Source organism: Gopherus evgoodei, chromosome 2 (assembly GCF_007399415.2).
Source record: "Gopherus evgoodei ecotype Sinaloan lineage chromosome 2, rGopEvg1_v1.p, whole genome shotgun sequence".
Taxonomy (NCBI): domain Eukaryota; kingdom Metazoa; phylum Chordata; order Testudines; family Testudinidae; genus Gopherus; species Gopherus evgoodei.
Genome location: NC_044323.1, coordinates 215,736,987 through 215,757,231, shown reverse-complemented (window position 1 = coordinate 215,757,231; position 20,245 = coordinate 215,736,987). Strand labels below are relative to the sequence as shown.

At 44.9% G+C, this 20,245-nt stretch overlaps 1 protein-coding gene across 1 annotated transcript in view; it reads right to left on the bottom strand.

The window, feature by feature from the left end:
* Positions 1–7,083: 7,083 nt before the first annotated feature.
* TAF4B (TATA-box binding protein associated factor 4b) overlaps positions 7,084–20,245 on the bottom strand; it is a 125,364-nt gene continuing 112,202 nt past the window's right edge. The window contains exon 15 of the mRNA XM_030552954.1: positions 7,084–7,171. Within this exon, the coding sequence (XP_030408814.1) occupies positions 7,165–7,171 (7 nt within the window). The 3' untranslated portion in view covers positions 7,084–7,164. The remainder of the gene's footprint in view (positions 7,172–20,245) is intronic.

The window sequence follows — 20,245 nt, the reverse complement described above, 5'->3', positions numbered from 1 at the left end:
TCGCTATGATAATTGCATGTACATGAAAGGGTGTGAGATACAATTGAGGGTGTTACACAGTACAGAAAGTGGGTCATGCTTATCTAGGGAGCAGTGAATCACTAGTAAGCAAGGGCAAGAACGTCAGCAGGATTTCTTATTGCATTGCAGGGTGGAGTATAGTGTTGCCTGTTGGAGACCTCCCCCTTAGGGAAGAGGGATTTTTTTTGGAATTCTCTAGTGTGGAGAGGGACAGCTCCCATGAAGCATCTTAACTTGTACTCAGGCGACAGTGGGTGCTATTTGGATAGAAGGGCAGCAGCATTGCTTCCACCCCCTTACAACTTTCAGCCACTGGGGGTGAGGAAGAGGCTTTGAACAGAGATCTTCCATGTGGAGGAGGGCTTTAACCCCTAACCTCTCAGATAGGCTGAAGTAGAGCTCCTTCAGTCTCTCCTCTTGAAGCTGTTCCACAGTGTCTGAGCAACTGGACTAGGCACACTGAGCCCCAGCTGTCCCACCTCCCCCAGGCATGCAGATCCACATCCTATGCACTGAACTACAGCATCACTCACTGGAGCACCCAGCATAAATATTTAAATAGGCTGCAATGAAAAGGAGCAAGACACCACCCCCCTGTAACCCTTAGCCCAGTAGCTAGCACATAAACCTGGATCTCTGACAGCACAGGGCTAACTCCCACTTCTGCCTCACATGAGCAGCAATTTAAAACTCAGGGTTCACCTTTCTTCAGTCAGTGTCCTGGCCCCTGTGCTATAGGGTATGCAGGGAGAGGCTTCTCTCACTCTACTCTTGGGGCTGTTCCACGATATATACAATATTAATGGAAGCAGGGAGACTTAAGTTTGGGTCTCCTAGGGGAGGGCTCTACGCCTTGGCCTAGAGTTCTCCTCTCACCCCATCCCTATTTAATTATTTATAGACAGTAGAACAGCTGCAACCGCTGAGATTCAGAGAACTGTCTCTGCATCCTCCATAGCTCTGTGCTGACAGCATCCAAGGCCCTGCTCTTCATTAGGCAAAGAGGGAACTTGAGCCCCCTAAACCACTCCACTCCCTCCCTGAAGAAGCCCACTTGATATCAGGCCCGGTGGGTCTTCTCCTCCCTTAGAGTGCAGAGAAAAGGGAGACTCAAGTTTTACACTATTCAATAAGGAATAAATCAGCTGCACACAGGCCTGCATGTAGTACTGTCAACTCCCCCATTTGATTGGGGCACATGATGTTTAACTCCTGCTGTAGCCAGTCTCACGCTGGAGAAGCTATAACCCTCCTATGTATTTCAGCCCTGCCTAGGGGAAACCCCTGCTGTCTATTCTTCCCTAAGAAGTGAGGAAGGCAGCCAGTCACTCAGGGCTGCTGCAGGAACCAAGCAGCACTCACCCATGCCTCAAGCAGAAAGGAGGAAAGAGCCCAGCACTGCTAGTGTTGCTGCCACCTCACCCTGCAACCCTACGCCAGGGAAGGGCAAACTAGTGTAGTTGCGCTCCCCGGCCTGGGAGAGGCATGTGGAATGCCCAGGTGTGCCGTGGGGAAGAGCTGGGGTTAGAAAGAGTTTCAGAATTTGGGGAGTGGGGAAGAAGCAGGCCACATTTTATACACATCTAATCCGATCACATTTTGATTCCTGCAAGAGCCAAAAATCTTATTCCAGAAATTCTGGAGAGTTGGCCGCATTCGGTGACTGAGGGATGCAAAAGGGAAACTTAAAAATCAAGAGTGACCCCACACTGGAATCGTAAAAAGTCTCATGGATAATGGGGCATTTTTGAGATTAGCCTTTTTGAACATTTGGGGGTAGTAATACTGCAGTTCAGGGTTCTCTATCTTCCCAGAAACCAAAATGTCTTTTCAAACATTTCACACCTGCTAGGTAACAGGGCCATCCTTACACATCAAAAGCAAGGTTAGGCAAGAATATCTTACCTGGCCCTAGGCATCCCATGACACAGAACTCCCAGTGCCTGTAACCCAGCCTCTGGGGTGTAGCCATCAACTGGGAGTTCTAATGACAAAGATCTCTGAGCTCGAGGTTATGAACTTGAAACACCAGTCATGCCATGAGCAGGTATAGACAAGCAGTTTCCAATCAGTGGAAACTAGAAAGTGTCCTCATCTCTGGCTGCTACAGGAAATGGCACTATCAATGTGATACTATAAGACTGATTTAGCCAGTTTACATCTACACAAAACCTTAGCCCCTCTCTTCTTCTGCTGCTTTCTCAGTGGGAACAGTGGTGTCCAACTTTTTCAGTTGAACAACCAAATATATATTTTTTCCTAAAGGAGATGGGGGGTATATTCTTTGGTCAGGGTAGAGGTTGTGCTCTGCTTGTCCAGTTGCACCACTCAGATGACAGAAAGGAAGGGGAAACCTGCTGCACATCCCCAGTGAGCCTTCACCTACCTATGCCCAGGGCATTTTCCCTGCCTTGGAAAGGGTTGCAAAACTCAAGCCTGCCCTGCAGCTATTCTAGGCTAATTACATCTTACTCATAGTGGGTATCCTGGTTTCATACCAGGATCCACCTGGAGAAAGATTAGAAATTATGATTGGACTTCAGCAGCTGCAAAAAAGGCTCTGGAATGGACTGGTCAAACACTCAAGAAGATCCCTTTTGGAACATCCTCCCCAACCCCTCCACTCTACAGAACAGGGGTTTACACTGCTTTTAGGTTAGTACACAACTAAAGTTCAAAGGAAGCTAGATATGGACATGTTGCAGCTGCAGGTCTTCTGCCTACCCCTCCTTCCTCTGCATTAGAGAGCTATAGGCACACTGTGCCTGGATCAGATAACAGAGCCATGGGGGGGGGGGGAGAAAATGAGAGCTCATCCTTGATCCTGTCACTAAAAACACAGTAGAACCTCAGAGTCATGACCATCTGAGGAATGGAGGTCATTCGTAACTCTGAACAAAACATTACGGTGGTTCTTTCAAAAGCTGACAACTGGACATTGGCTTAATACAGCTTTGAAACTTTACTATGCCAAAGAAAAATGCTGCTTTTAAACCATCTTAATTTAAATGCAACAAGCACAGAAAGTTTCCTTATCTTGTCAAAAAAATTTTCTTCAACTTTCCTTTTTTTTTTTTTTAGTAGTTTACATTTAACACAGTACTGTACTGTATTTCCCCCCTCTTTTTTCCCCTTTTGTTTCTGCTACTGCCTGTCTTCTTCTCGTTCGAAATGAGGCGTGTGGCTGATTGGTCAGTTTGTAACTGAGGTTCTACTGCTGACTTCAAGTAATGCAGTGGGAGATGGAGGAGCATCACCAAGATGCAGCCCAAGCAGATTCATACTCTTGGTGTTGCTCTGGCATTAATTTAGGGTGGGACAAGGGAGAGGGTGAACAACAGATTTTTCAAAACATCGAATAATCACATAGGAATGAACTAGATTGGATTGAACCTGAGGTGGACTGGAAGTGAAAGTTTTCATGCATTTCTTCCTCTGATGGAGAATACCAACAAGTCTGCTCAATTAAATATTTAACCTGCAAATTAGTCTGAAAGAATTCTAGAAGCCACATAGTCGTGCCAGAATGCAAGAGAACATACACCTCTACCCTGAAATAACACAACCGATATAACACGAATTTGGATATAACGTGGGGCCGCACACTTTGGCAGATCAAAGTAAGTTTGATAGAACGCAGCTTCACCTATAACGCAGTAAGATTTTTTGGCTCCCGAGGCCAGTGTTATATCGGGGTAGAGGTGTACTTCACTTTGATTTTATTGACTTGAGACAGGGCAAAGAGCAGCTCTCGTGAACTATTTTCCTTCCTTAGAATTATGCCTTTACTTTTAGTACTGTCCTTCTTGACAATTCCAAAATGATCACTGTTTTTCAGAAGAATCTCTCTTCCCTGCACAATTCAGCACACTGCAGCAGTAACAACTCAGCTGAACTGCTTTTATAAGTTGCCCTCTCCCCAACCAATCACTATTCACAAGGTGTCAAAGGATTAAATGTATTAAAAAACAATCTCACACAGCTCTATGGGAATTCCTCCCCTTTATCTTCTCCCTATTCTTATTGGCAAGATTATTAGTTTCCACACTTGGGAATGGTTATAATTCAGTAATTGCACCAGAGATATTTCTTCTAGAAAGGTGTTTTCTGTGTTCTCTCTCTCTCACACACACACACACACACACACACACACACACACACACACACACACACAAAATTCTCTTATAAAATATGCAGCTCTTTCCAATTTGTGGGAATACAAGTAAGGAACCTATACAAACAACTTTAATTATTAAGGCTGTCACACCAAACAACTCAAAACAGAACTGACAGATTTTGGAAGTAAGCCAATATGAATTGGCTTTCAGTTACTGAGAAAAAGATGATATATCAGATTCACTCCAAACAGATTTAAGTGTTGTGTAAGTCAATGTGCAAGAACAGTACCTGTTTAAAGAGGTAGGTGAACTGTTTGTAATGCACATCTGGGTACATGACGAATCTAAGTACTAGAAATGAATGGCACTGTACTCTCTAAATGTTGCAATCATACCATGACCTGGACAATGTTTAAGGGGTCCATTATATGGACATAATTCACTTAAAGATATTATAACCCGTGCATATTTTAGACAATTAACTCCAAACATATGAAGTATATATTAACTCCAGCATTGAGTTACTAAACTGGTCACCCATAAGCATCAACATCCTTCATAATAATAAACTGCGAAAGATTAGAGAAAATTACCCTGATTTGCATCTCTTTCAGGTATAAAAGGAAGTCTTTAAAAAAAAATCCAAGAAAAGGTTACTGATATAGGCCATGGTAAGGATGTTGAGCTCCCTGTCCGAAATGCATATATTTAAATCATTTAAGGCTGATCCAAAACCTACTGAAGACAATGAAGAGAGACCCATTGGCTCCAATGGGTTTTATATCAGGACCTTAAATTCCCATGTGTTTCTACTTTATGAAGGAAATATTACACAGACACCAAGAATAAAAAATTAAAGCCTGTTTTGATTAAAAAAGCTTCTGCTCTTGATTAAATAATATATTAATCTAGCACAGCTATGGCTTTATATTCTAGAGGTCAACAAATATTTTAAATTTCAATTCTAATTTTTGAGGCTATTTCTATTAAGGAGTTCCTTGCTGATTGTTCCTAATTTTTGTATAAATGGGCATGTGTTTAGCCAATCAAAATATTTAAAATAAAGCAAACCACAGCTTCCTGCACATATAACTATGGTGCTGACTAAGAGATAACTGCACCTCTTCTCATTCATTTCTGAATCAATTTTCAAAAACACTGAAGATTGTGTATTTCCTAGCACGAGATGGAGTAAAGTTACCCACTATTATTTTTAATAAAATAATTGCTTTAATGCAGTATTTAAAATAATTTTAAACATCTGGTCAATAAGATACAGTACACAAATATGGAAAAATGCTGCACTTTACATAAAAAGTAAAGCTAAGCATTTAATTATACAAAACAATTTTGCCTGATGCCATCAATATCTTGCAAACTACAGCTTCATTGTCAAAGTACTGCTTTTTACATATATGCTATATGTACACAAATAATTTACAGCAATTTACTAGCTTTGTTCACTATTGTCCCAAAACAAAAACATGACTGATTCAAAACATACTGTATTTGGTAAAGGTCTACAGTGGTCCTAGTGACTGAGGATATGGTTACATTTCTTTTTTCCACTTTAGCATGCCAAATAACTGTAGGAAGCCTTTTCTTTAAATTTCAGCAGGAAGGCATTCAATACAATTCAATCCTGCCTTCCCTACTAGCTGTGTCAGACAGCCATGCTATACAGTGCTGTGCCATAGGGTATGCGATGCAGTAGGAGGAAGGGACTTTCCCTTTTCCAACAAGGCAGCTTTCACTGGATCATCAAATGCAGAAAAGAAACATTCCAACAGTATTAAGAAACTGGAGTCACCGTCACCGAGTGGGAATTATGCAACTGGCAAAACCATTCAGTTTACATTTTTGAGACAATCCCCGGAGCATTAATATATTCTGCATATCTTTGCTGTAGTACCTGCATCACATCAGTTAAATTTACATTCTCAATAAAGCAATGAAAGGACTATTTTCCGACTGTATAGTCCTAGAATGTTTAACATTTTAAATAGCCTTTTCTGCAGAAAGCCAATGCAGGCTGCTTTTGACTGCTCAATTTTTTGTTCAAGGTTTAGTTGAACTTACTGCTAGTTTAGATGATTAGCAAAGGAAAACAGACCAAATCTAGTTTCCCATTCCTTTTTAGGCTCCTTTTCTTATTCTGGTCTTTCACTAGTTAGCTCCAGGTTTCCTTAACACTGAAGCTCATGCTATCTAAACCATAGGACGTGAACCTCATGACAGGACCTTTTGCATTTATAATCACATTCCTCTTGGTTGAGTCTTCCTTTGGAAGCAATAAAGAAAGGCGAGCTTACTTCACATCCCTTTGCTTGCTCCCTCATTCCTTGAAAACTGGCTTTTAGGAATAGTTACAGCAACTAATTCCAAAACTAGGAAATGTAAAGAAATGCTGATACACTAGCATGTTGATAGATTGCTGGCTCATGATTAGATACATTCATCAGGTGTAGTTGCCTTGAAATGTGTCTTCCTAAATAAGGTTGGATTAGAGGAAGGCTTTACACATAGAACAGATGTTGTAGACTTTGGAGTACTGAAGCAAGTGACAGATAACTTGGTACACATCTTAAGCCTTTAGTCTGCAAGAGTTAAATGCATGCAGGTGGATTGAGTATGTGTGTGCTCGGTTTCTTCACTGTTTTACAGATTGGTTTAACCTGAATGTGATTTATTTTTAAAAAACCCTCCAGGTGCTAAATTAGGTATTTAATACAAATGTGTATCTGTAAACAAAAGTTATCCTTATAATGGATTATTTCCCACAAATTGGAATTTCAGGACAGTGCAGCAATGCTTCAGTGTTTTCTTTGGCAGTAGACAGCAAGAAATGAAATGCAAGATTTGAATCATCACTTCAGAAGAGCACGGTACAAGGCTAGAGAATGCTTCATCTCCCTCTCTTGTTCCATGCAGAATATTAAGTCCCTGAGACAGACACGTGTTATTCTTGGACGAAACTGTTTTGTAAGACTAAAACCAGGTGATCCAGAAGCAACTGCACTGCCATTCAAGCCCTAAATGGGTGGGGAGAAGAGAAGAAAAAGTTAAAATGAATTATTTTTCAAAATACATGTCCCTTTATTCTCAATGGGCTAGACCACTGAAGTCATGTAAAGGCAGACAAAATCTAGCATGTTGATGTTCAGCTTTATGTATGTTTTTGTAAGAGAGAAACCTGCAATCCATAAATCCCATTTCTACATAACCTATGACTTAAAGTATCTTTTGCAATTTAATTACTGTCTGTCATTTTAGTTGGTTATTTTAACAATTGGAAGAAAATATATCACACTAAACCACTATGATTAATTGCATTTTCACTACAGATACAGATCAGTGAATGCTCGTACAGACAAAAACCATGCTGAAAGCCACCTAATTACACGATAGAGTTGAAGAAAACTGAACTTTTGGTTTGTGAGAAACTGATGTTTTGGTCTAATCGAGATCAAAACTAAGTTTAACATCTGCTGTAAACCAAAGACTCCAATTTTTTTTTGGAGGGGGGGGTGGGAACAGGCTGAAATGGTGTTTCCAAAACCAAGAACCTTCCTTCCCCGCTGTCCCCTGACAGCAGGAGTGAAATTAAGGTGTTTGTTAGTTTCACTGTTGATCACCACTGAACAGCAGCTGATTTCCAATGCAGGGAACTGCAAACACAAGGTCCCTTGAAGCTTCAGGATCCCCGGACCTATCAGCATGGCTGGATTGCCAAAGACCCTGCAAGTCCAGGCTTCTTAGCATCCCTGCCACTCAGAGTTCTGTCAGAAAGAACCTTGTCTGTGATTCAACAAAATTCCATCAAACCCGAACCATGTTTGTAAAACATTTTCTGTTTTGTCAGAAAATTTCCAAACTGCTGTACACAAAAGAATGGGTATGTATGGCAGAGAATACCATAGGAATACACTATTTTGGGTAGAGATATAGGTTACATCTTCATTCCTACCCATAACCACTCTTATGCTTCAGATGTTGATCTCCTCACAAAGACAGCTGTGTCTGAGAATGGACTCAACTATTAACACATGGTAAACATGGCAAAGAGGAACTGGGACAGTCTAAACATTCATGTACAGTCATTTGTCTAAAAGTGTTTAAAAATAATCCAGGAGATTTTATTGTTCAAGACAAAAAAAAACACACAGCCAGAGTATCTAAATGCTGGGAAGGCATTCCTTGAACATGCAGTCTATCCATCTGCCAATCAGCAGGTTTATCTGGATATGAAAATCCAATTGGAGAAGAAGATGGTGATTAGCTGTCATACATTCAGGATGTTAGCAGGAGCATATGTATGTAGCCACCCTCCATTTTGAAATGAACAGAGATTAATTAATAGAAAAAAAGGAAGATTACCATGAGCTGCACAATTGACTGGCTACTTATCTTGGAGCCAATCTATACTGTACAGCCAGTCTCATCACTACTGCAGGCTTCTTGGTAATGAATGCAATGTGTACAAATACAAGCGCTCAGACTAACTTCAACCAGGCGATGCCCACCAGCACCAATTCCACTTGGAGGTGGTGTTACTTGGATGCAATTTTAACTATTATCAATTCTTATCCTAACAGTCTCTATGAAACTTCAGCAAAATTGGGCTTTATCACCTTGGCTTAAAAAAAACCCGATTAAAAACACATTAGAAACAAAAGCCAGTAAAGGACAGTCCACAGCAATGAATTAGATATTTATGCCATAAGGAGAGACTTTACATTAAAGAGCATTTAAATTTATAAGCTAAGATGCATTAAAAGGCACTTTCACTAGATATTAGACAATGATTTGCAGAAAATTAAGCAGTATTTCTTACTAGCAACATGCACAGAATTAAGCATTGTTTCATTTGTTTTACAGTCATTTCTATTAAAAACTATCAAATGCCACAATTTGAAACTTTCAGTTTGTTAAATGGCTTGGAACAAATGTGCATGTGGGGAAGACCGCTGGCCACTTAGCATAAAGAGGGCACTGCTGGCCTGGTAAGAGACAAAAGGGTCACAGTTCAAGTTTGTCATATGACAACCCTGAAGGATCCAGGAAAAAGATCTCTGCAGTGCAGCTGCCAGCACAGAGTTGAAAAGGAGGTCAATCCAACAGGATGCAGCAGAAGGCTCAAGGCAATGTTATAAATGAAAAACCCTCAGGGATTTTCAGTAACCCAACAGCAATGTCCTTTATAATTCAAAGAACTTCATGGAGGTGAAAACATTCTCTCTAGATGCACAGTCTTACCTTTAAAAAATAAACACACACATCCTCTCAATCTAAGTCACTCCCTTGGAAAAACGGGGCGCACATCTCAAATCCCCAACCTCTGTTTGGGAGCTTATAAGGAAGCGGGAGAGCCAACCCGTCCGGGTTCAAGGAGTTTTGTTTTTAATCTTTTTGAAGAGAGTCATAAATTTAGTTTATTCTTAAAGTCTGGAGTCCTTGGAAATCATATCTAGTGCACTCTGCAACTTGGAAGTTACATTACGAAAGAATGTAATCAGACAAAAACAAAACAAGCTCATAATAGACTGTAGTCTATTAAGCTAGTAAATTCACACTTCCAACTTCATTAGACAGCTGTCATCTATTATACAAATTTTTTATTGATAAGCTATTTGAGTACAAAATTCTGATAGCCTTTCAACTGGCTGCTGAACATACCCAAAGCAGCCATTAAGTTCTACAAAATCACTTCTGGAAAGTTCAGGTCACTGCATGTTTATTTGAAAAGAAACAGATCGAAGTCCAGATTTTTAAAAAGGTAATTAGGCATTGCTGCACTCAGCATTGCGATGCCCAACTGATTTAGGAGCCTAAATCTCATTTTCAAATGCGATTTAGACACAGTTTAAATCCTGTTGATTGCCAATGAGATTTTGGGTTTTAAGTGATTAAATACCTTTACAAATATGGGCTTAAGTCATATTTAGTCTGTTACTGTGCTTTAACAGGCAATCTGGGTCAGGCCACTCACATATCTGAAGAGGTAACTGTTGGTGCTGCAAAAGGAACGAATCTGGTTGGAATGACACCTAACAGAATGCTGCGTTGCTTTGAGGCTACAGCACATAGAAACCTCCTCTAAAGTACAAGTTAACTGCAGAGCACATACTAGCAAAACCTCAGATATGCATCATTCCAGTTCCCACTTGGTTTGCCCTTCCCCACCCACAGCAATTTTTTGTCCTTTCATATTTTGTTTTAAACCGGGGAGCAATGGAAGTGGTTGTATTGACACTTTTTCACCTCTAAGAGTATTGCTTTAAAAGCAAAACATCTTTCTGAGGTACCAAAAATACAAACCGGTATCTGCACTTCCAAGTTCGTGCTCACACTGTGCACCGAGAAGAGCTAATTGCAGCAGATGTCTGCATCTGTCAAGAACAAAAGAAAACTGGCACAATTCACTGCTAATGCCAAAGTCTGGGAGTCAAGACGACTTGGATTTTTGACACTTAGGCCCCTATTGGTAGGTGACACTAGTGAAAGTGCTCTCTGCAGTGTAACTGCCAGGACAGTCTTCTACTGCTGCTCTGTGAGTGAGAAGATTAAGATGCCTCGTCAGGATTGGTGCGAGCCCTGTTGGACCCTGGGAGACAGTTACTGACCAACCCTCCTTCCTGGTCTTTGCCCTCCCAACCCTAGATGCCTGCACACCAGCTCCTGCCTCTGCTTTGCGGAATTTACCTGCAAATGGGTACGGCATATCAGCCCTGCAGGCACCAGCCTGAACTCCATCCTGGAGTCTGCATTAGTGATAGTTTTCAAACAGGAAGGAATGTGTCCTCTTCCCTCTAGACTCCCTCCAGAAATGGTATGTATGCCACGCTAAAGTACTTAGCCAAACAGAACAATTTAAAAAGAGGATATAAATCCCTTCTATGGGGAATTCCTGTCTATCATTTGTATTACAGTAACAGCTCTAACTAAAGTCAGGGTGCCACTCTACTAGGCTCCACACACGCACAGTGAAAGGCTAAGCTCTTCGGGGTAAGGCCTATGACAACAAGGTGGGAGAGGAAGCAGAGGTATAGACCAGTGAAGTGACTGCCCAAAGTCAAAGAAGGTCAGTGGCAGAACCAGGAACAGAACCAAAGATTTCCGACTCCCAGGCCAGTGCCCTAACCAGAAACCAAGCCTCTCTCTTTCCTGAGAAAATATTTTAGAAGACATGTTATTGGAAGAATTGTATCAATGCGAATCAAAAATGGCTCAGCAGTATCCACAGAGGGGACTGAATTCCCCTGGACTGTGGAAAATACAGGCTTCTTTCCCTTCAAAAGAGCTTTTAATAAATGCAAATGTGATTTCATACAAAATATAAAGCGATATGTACCACTGCATATGGACAACTTTTTCCACAATTACGATTTCAGCTAAATCTATTGACAATTTCTCTCCCCAACATAGTAAAAAAGTGGGATGCTTAATGTGAATGAGAGTCACAAGCAAGGCCAGCTGAATGACTGCCCTTCCCTCCCACTCAAAGTATTTGCATTTTTACCAATGCAAAGCACAAATGAAGAGATTACACATAGGCCTAGATAACTCAAGTGAAGAGAGGTTTGAGACAGAATGAGGAAGCACCAGGCACTTTGAACAGATGAAGAAGTAGGCTTTGAAATCAGTTAGTGGAATAAAGTTAAGAAAACCCGTTATGAGTTCAAAACAAAACAAAAAAGCAAGCAAAACAAACTCACTCACTCCTCTAAACTGAAGATAGAGCCTAACAAAAGAAGATCCCTGCTGTGGGCTGCAGCAGATCCATTGGGGGTAAAGGATACCCAGTTCCCTATACAGAGGGCCTGAGCACCAGAAAGGCCAGAGCAGTGTTTTCAAAGCCCCAAACCACTTTCTCACCTCCACGTCTGTGGTAGAATTAACACTCGAAGCAATAGGTTGTGGACTGCAACTATGGAGAACTTGCTAACACAGACGTTCTGGCTTTTCCCATAGATGGCCCCCTGATGTTCTCTATACTGGGGTGGCAGAGGGGGAAAGGGGCACAGGGCTGTCTGGCCTCATAGCTTTTGAGGATTTCACAAGAATCTCAAACCTTAGGGCAGCTTTGATGTTACCTTACAGGAACTCTCCAACTGCTAATCTGAAAATAGCGTGAGCGGGAGAGAGACCCCATCAAAATACCTATTGGGATAGGCAACGGATAGACATGTGGCCATACCCAGATGTTGAAAACAATTCTAGCGTGAGGTATCGAAACCAGAGGAAGATAGACAGACATAAGCTAGCAGATCCAAGAGAGTGCATTAGTCTCCACAAAGCAGTTATAATTAGAGAATTATCACATTACTTCTACTAATATATCCTATATGTAAGAGTTTGTTAAAGAATTATGGCTCTTTATGGAACTTATCTGAAATGAAAACTGGAGCAGTGTCCACAATACTGAAGCTAGCATCGAATGTTGGAGCAGTGCACTGTGGTAGCTATCCCACAGTTCCTGCAGTCTCTGCCGCCCATTGGAATTGTGGGTTAAGCTTCCAGTGGATGATGGGGCAAACACATTCTCGCGGGTGTTTCTGGGTGTGTGCCGTCACTCGCTCCTCCCTCTGTGAAAGCTATGACAGACGCCATACTACCAGCAGATGGTGCAGCACAGTCTCTTGATACTATGAATCCACCTCACATATCCTCTCGTCTTTCTATTTACTCTTTCATCTAACCATTTCCCGCCTTTTTTAGGCTACCATGACAGAGCCGCACAGCTTTTGCCGCTTTTTCCATGTTGTCTGTCCTGGGCTCCCATGGAAGCTACAGAAGGCAACAATTCCCTGCCATTTTTCAGCCATCGTGAACAGAGCTACACAGCTTCCACCGCAAACTCTGCTCTCACAGCTCTAACGAGCTTCCCGACTCTGTGAAAGCTACAGAAGACAACCGTTTACTGTCTTTTATCAGCCATCTTGAACCAAACAGCTCATTGTTTCTCACCCTTTTTCCAGGATTACCCGTCCAGGTGCCATAGCGCGGCCAGCATGGAGCCAGCTCAGATCTCTGCTGCAGTTTTGACCATTGTAAATACCTCACGCATTATCCAGCACTACGTGCAGTACCTGCAAAACCGGGTGAGGAAGCAACAATGCAATTATTATACTGAGGAGGACATGGTCACAGACATTCCTAGAATCACAGCATGTGGAAACTGGGAGATCATGGTGGCATTGGGCCTGGTTCATGATGCGGAACGCCGATTCTGGGCCTGGGAAACAAGCACAGACTGGTGGGACTGCATAGTGTTGCAGGTCTGGAATGATTTCCAGTGGCTGTGAAACATTCGTATGCACAGGGCCACTTTCATGGAACTTTGTGACTTGCAGTCCCCTGCCCTGAAGTGCAAAGACACCAAAATGAGAGCAGCCCTCACCATTGAGAAGCGAGTGGCCATAGCACTGTGGAAGCTTGCAATGCCCGACAGCTACCAGTCAGTCAGGAATCAGTTTGGAATGGGTAAATCTACTGTGGGGGCTGCAGTGCTGCAAGTAGCCAATGTAATTGTTGAGCAGCTGCTATCAAGGGTAGTGACTCTGAAAAATGTGCAGACCATTGTGGATGGCTTTAATGCATTGGGGTTCCTTAACTGCGGCAGGATGATAGAAGGAACACATATCCCTATCTTGGCCTCGGCACACCGGGGTAGCCAGTACAAAAAACGCAAGGGATACTTTTTCCATGGTGCTGCAAGCACTGGTGGATCACAAGAGACACTTCACCGACATCAGTGTGGGATGGCCAGGAAAGATGCATCTTCAGAAACTCTGGTCTGTTTGAACAGCTACAGGAAAGGACTTACTTCCCAGACCAGAAAATTACCGTTGGGGATGTTGAAATGTCTATAGTTATCTTCAGGGATCCAGCCTACCCCTTAATGCCATGGCTCATGAAGCCATATACAGGTACCCTGGACAATAGTAAGGAGCAGTTCAACTATAGGCTGAGCAAGTGCAGAATGGTAGTAGAATGTGCTTTTGGACATCTGAAAGCACGCTGGCGCAGTTTACTGACTCAGTCAGATCTCAGGACAACCAATATTCCAATTGTAATTGCTGCTTATTGTGTGCTCCAGAATCTGAGAGAGTAGGGGGGAGATGTTTACGGCAGGGTGGGTAAAATCTAAATTGTGTAACAAATAATAAAGAACAGTTTTTAAACACATTGAGAGAAATCAGAAGGCAGACTGGGGGAGGGAGGGGGTAAGGACAAGTCGAGAAACCAAATCAAAAGTTCACATATGCCAGCTTTCTACTGCTTGGGCTATCCTCTGGGGTTGAGTGTGCGAGTCCCCGTAGCCTATGGAACTTGGGGAGGAGGGAGGGCGGTTATACAGGACCTGCAGCAGCAGTCTGTGGTCTTGCTGCCTTTCACGCATTAGCTCCGCCATACAGCGAAGCATGTCAGTTTGTTCTCCCACGAGCTTGACCATAGCGTCCTGCTTGCTCTCACAGCGTGCATCCCTCCTCTGTGTTCCTGTAATGCTTTACGGGACTCCGCAATTGTTTGCCTCTACGCATTCAGCTGGGCCCTATCAGTGTGGGAGGACTGCATGAGCTCAGCAAATGTCTTCCTGAGTGTGTTTCTTCTGCCTTCTAATCTGGACCAGCCTCTGGGACAGAGTAGATAGGGGCCCCATTGAAACATTTGCACCTGTGGGAGGAGAAAGAGGGAAGGTAGTATTTTAAAATACATTTCAGAGAAAAAAAGGGGACACTTTGGTATGAGTAAGCCATCACACACAGCCAGGCAACAGAATTCAGATTGCAGGCAGCCTAGGGGCACGCGGGGTTCTGCTTCTTCTACATTAATTTCTGTGTTTTCAAACTGCTGAGACCCCTTTCCTATAGGGAGCAATGCCTGGTGGGCTTGCCATAAAGGAGGGTCTGCGGGCTCTCTGGGATGATCACTTCACACAACCCCCAACCCCACCCACCACGTGGCTCTGATGAGGCTCTGAGCAGGGATGAGCCCTTTAAACTACACGCTAACAGCCCAGCGTGGCTGGGTTTCACCCCTGCCCCCCACCGTGTGGCTTCGATCAGGCTCTCACTCACCAGAAGTACCTTCTCCAGGATCATGGTCTGGGAGTCCACACTGGGAGTGGGGCGAGGCTATTGGCTCCAGCATTAAGCATAGTTCCTGGCTAGGTGGAAAACAGATTCCCCACCTGCCACCTGTGCACTGTCCTCCTCCTCCTCTTCATCCTCCAATGACTCTTCCTCCTCACAGGTGTCCACGGACAGTGGTGGGGTAGTGGTGACATCACCCCCCATAACTGCATGGAGCTCACGGTAGAAGCAGAATGTATGGGGCTGTGACCCAGAGCGCCTGTTTGCCTCCCTGGCTTTTTGGTTGGCTTGCCTAAGCTCCATGATTTTTGTACGACACTGCTCTGTGTCCCTGGAGTAGCCTCTTTCTGTCATGGCCCCGGAGACTTTAGCGTACATATTGGCATTTCTTTTTTTTGGAACGTAGTCCTGCCATAACAGACTCATCTCCCCAACATGCGATGAGATCCAGTACCTCCCATTTGGGCCATGCTGGAGTTTGTCTGCGAATCTGGGACTGCGTGATCTGTTGTGATGGTGGACTATGCTGACAGTCACCTGTGCTGATGGTGACCAAACAGGAAATGAAATTCAAAAGTTCCTGGGGCTTTTCCTGCCCACCTGGCTAGTGCATCAGAGTTGAGAGTATCATCCAGAGCAGTTACAAGGGAGCATTCTGGGAGAGCTCCCAGAGGCCATTAATGTTGAATAGCGTCCACAATACCTTTAACTTGGGATTGCGATCTCAATTTAAGCGCTACTCCACTTGCTGAGGTGGAATAGAAATCAATGTAAAGAGCCCTTTAAATCAAAAAAACTGGTTTGGTCACGTGGACGGAATCATTTTTTTTTTCAAATTAACTCAGCTAATTCCGAAACAAACTAGAGTATACCAGGCTTTAATGACCATATAGTCAGAGAACTGTAGAACTGGCAGGGACCTCAAAAGGTCATCTAGTCCAGTCCCCTGCATTCAACACAGGTCTAAGTAATAACTAGCCCATTCCTGAAAGGTGTTTGCCTAACTTGTTCTTCAAAACCTTCAGTGATGGAGATTCCACAACTTCCCTAGGCAATTTGTTCAAGTCCTTTACTACCCTGACAGTTAGGAATTTGTGCTAACATCTAACTTAAATCTCCTTTGCTGCAATTTTAAGACTATGGCTTCTTGTCCTATCCTCAGAGACTGAGTAAAATTTTTCACCCTCCTCCTTGTAACAACCTTTTATGTACTTGAAAATTTATGTCCCCCCTCAGTCTTGTGTTCTCCAGACTAAACAACCCCAATTTTTTCAATCTTTCCTCATAAGTCATGTTTTCTAGACTTCTAATTTTTGTTGCTCCTCTTGACTCCCTCCAAATTGCCCACATCTTTCCTGAAATACGGCACTCAGAACTAGACACAATATTCTAACTGAGGCCTTACCAGCACAGAGTAGAGTGGAAGAATTATTTCGTGTGTCTTGCGGACCACAATCCTCCTGATACATCCCAGAATTATTTTTGCTTTTTTGGGGAACATTGTTACACTGGTGACACATTTAGCTTGTGATCCACTATAACCCCCATATCCCTTTCTGAAGTACTCCTTCCTAGACAGTCGTTTCCCATTTTGTATGTGTTCCATTGATTATTTCTTCCTAAGTGGAGTAAAACAAACAGTTACCTTTCCTGTAACTGGTGTTCTTTGAGATGTGTTGCTCACGTCTATTCCACAATACGTGTGCATGCTCGCCATGTGCACCGATGTCGGAAATTTTTCCCCTAGCAGTACCCAAAGGGGAGCACCCCAGCGACCCCTAGAATGGCACCTCAATGGTGCGGTATAAAGGGCGCTATGCACTCCCCCCACCCTCAGTTCCTTCTTGCCAGACAACTCCAACAGAGGGGAAGAAGGGCAGGATGTGGAATAGACATGAACAGCACATCTCGACCACCACCAGTTATGGAAAAGATAACTTTTCTTCAAGTGATTGCTCACGTGTATTCCACAATAGGTGATTCCAAGCTGTATCTGTTGGAGGTGGGTAGGAGTTCAAACTCTCAGGACAGAGTACAGCCCTGCCAAACCCAGAGTTCTCCCTGGTCTGGGAGATGATCGCATAATGTGAGGTGAACGTGTGCACTGAAGACCATGTGGCAGCCTTACAGATGTCCTGGATGGGGACATGGGCCAAAAAAGCAGCTGACAAGGCCTGCGCCCTAGTCGAGTGCACCTTCACAGTTGGTGGTGGAGGGATTCCCGCTAGGTCATAACAGGTACGGATGCATGAGGTAATCCGGCTGGAGAGCCCGAGTGGAGACTGGCCTACCTTTCATGTGCTGGGCTGAGGCGATGAACAGTTGCGAGGACTTTCTGAATGGTTTAGTCCGCTCCAGGTAAATAGCCAGAACTTGTCTCACATCCAGCACATGGAGGCGGCGCTCGTAACTGGACACATGGGGCTTGGGGCAGAGGACCAACAGAAAAATGTCCTGACCCATGTGATAGGCGGAGACCATCTTTGGGAGGAATGAAGGGTGTTGGCGGAGCTGGACCTTATCTTTATGAAACACTGTGCATGGGGGCTCGGACCTCAGAGCCCTGAGTTCCAAGACCCGCCTAGCCAACGTGATCACAACCAGGAAGGCCACCTTCCACCGGGGCCCGAACCTGGTCTCAGCAGCCCTGCCTGGGCCATCAGAAGGACCTGGGCCTTGTCCTCTATATTTTCCAGGACCTTGCCAATCAGCAGGAACAGAGGAAAGGCATAGAGAAACTGGCTTGACCAAGCCAGGAGGAAGGCATCGGAGATAGTGCCCCAACCCAGCTCCTCACCCCGAGCAGAACTAGGGACTGTGACAATTCTGCAGGGTCACGAACAGGTCCACCTGGGGAGTTCCCCACACTTGGAAAAGTCTGTGCACCACCTCTGGGTGCAGAGACCACTCATGCTGAGAGGAGAAGTCCTTACTCAAGCGATCTGCCCGCGAGTTCTGGGCACCCAGTAGATGTAAGGCCTGTAGTCCGAGGTCCTGGGCTATACAAAAGTCCCACAGCCTGAGGGCTTCGTGGCAGAGGATCGGGCCTTGCCTTGCCTATTGATGTAGAACATTGAGGCCATGCTGTCCATGAGGACCCTGACCACCCGGCCTCCAGGTGCGAATGGAAGGCCATGCACACCAGCCGTGCCGCTCTGAGCTCCTTCACATTTATGTGGAGGGTCAGATCCTGGGCTGACCACAGACCTTGGGTCTTAACGTCCCCCATCCCAGGTCCAACGCATCGGACACCAGTTCCAGCGACGGGGCCCTGCCCCTGAACAGGACCCCTTAGAGCCTATTTCTCAGGGAGGACCACCACCGTAGGGAGGTGATCACTGGCTCGGGCACCGTGTGGACTTTGTCCATCCTGTCCCTGGCCTGGAGAACTCCGAGGCCAACCAGAGCTGGAGGGGCCTCATCCTGAGTCTGGCATGATGGATCACATACGTGCACGCTGACATGTGACCCAAGAGCTGGAGGCACGCTCTAGCTGTTGTCACCAGAAACCTTGTGACCATGTCGATGAGCCCCTTCAAGGTCTCGAACCTGTCTGGTGGGAGGGAGGCTCTGGCTGATGAGGCATCCAGGACGTCCTAATAAACTCTGTGTTGTACCGGGACAAACATGGACTTGGTGTTGTTTACCAATAGGCCCAAAGTCGTGCATGTGGACAGAAGGTGTGCCACATGATCCTGCATTTGTGACCAGGAGTTGCCCTTGACCAACCAGTCGTCCACATAGGGGAAGATCTGGACCCCCCACAGTGCCTGAGATGGGCCGCTACCACTGACATTCATTTTGTAAATATCCTGGGGGCAGTGGACAGGCCAAACAGGAGGACCGTAAATTGGTAGTGTTCCTGCTCCACCATTAAACGGAGGAAGTGTCTGTGCCACTTGAATATATGAATGTGGAAGTAGGCGTCCTGCAGATCAAGGGCGGCATATCAGTCCCCGGGATCCATGGAGGGGATAATGGAAGCCAGGGAGACCGTGCGGAACTTGAGCTTCACCAGGTACTGGTTCAGGCCTCGCAGGTCCAAGATGGGCCTAAGCCCCTTTGGCCTTCGGGATAAGGAGATAGTGGGAGTAGTACCCCTTGACTTTGAACTGCCCCAGTATGGCTTCCACAGCTCCTAGGCCCAGGAGCCGCCCTACCTCTGCTCAAGCACAGCCTCGTGCAAGGGATCCCCCAGGAGGGATGGAGTGGAGAGTGAGGAGGAAGTAAACTGGAGGGTGTAGCCCTGGGAGATGGTGTTGAGAACCCATCGGTCTGAGGTCAACCGCAAACACTTTGGGAGGAAAGCACACAACCGACTGGGTAAGGGAAGCTTTATTGAGGGAGAATCCCTGATGAGAACTGGCAAGGCACCCCTAGGCAACCCATCAAAACTGCTTTTTCCCCGCTTGATTGCCCTTGGAGGACCCAGACTGGAGGGCAGGCCAAGACTGCCTCCGTGGGCACCTCTTAATAGTCCCACGACTTTTTATAAGTCGCCTCGTATTTTGAACCGGTGGTCTGGGCAGGAGTCTGCTGTGACTTGAACTCAGGTTTAGCCGGAGCCAGAACAGAGACCAAGAGTCTGGTGCGTTGTGGCAGGAGTCTTTCAGGCCATGCAGCTTTGTATCCGTTTGTTCCACAAACAGAGCTTTGCTGTCAAACAGGAGGTCCTGCAGGGAGGTCTGTGCCTCGCCAGACAGCCTGGAGAGCAGAAGCCACGACCCCCTTCTCATGGGCACTATAGAGGCTGTGTCCGCTGCACCTGAAGCTACCTGCAGGGTTGCCCTGGCAGCTGCTGTACCCTCCTCCACCAGCGCTTTGAACTCCTTCCTGTCACGCTCCTGCAGGGAGTCTCGAACTTGAGCAGGGAGCCCCATAACTGAAAGCCTGAGGATGAATAAATTTTTCAGGGTAGGGGCTGGTTCGCCCTGCTGTTCCCCGTGGTTGACCAACTCAACCACAAGGGAGTTAGGCACAGGGTGGGCATACAAGTATTCATGCCCTTTG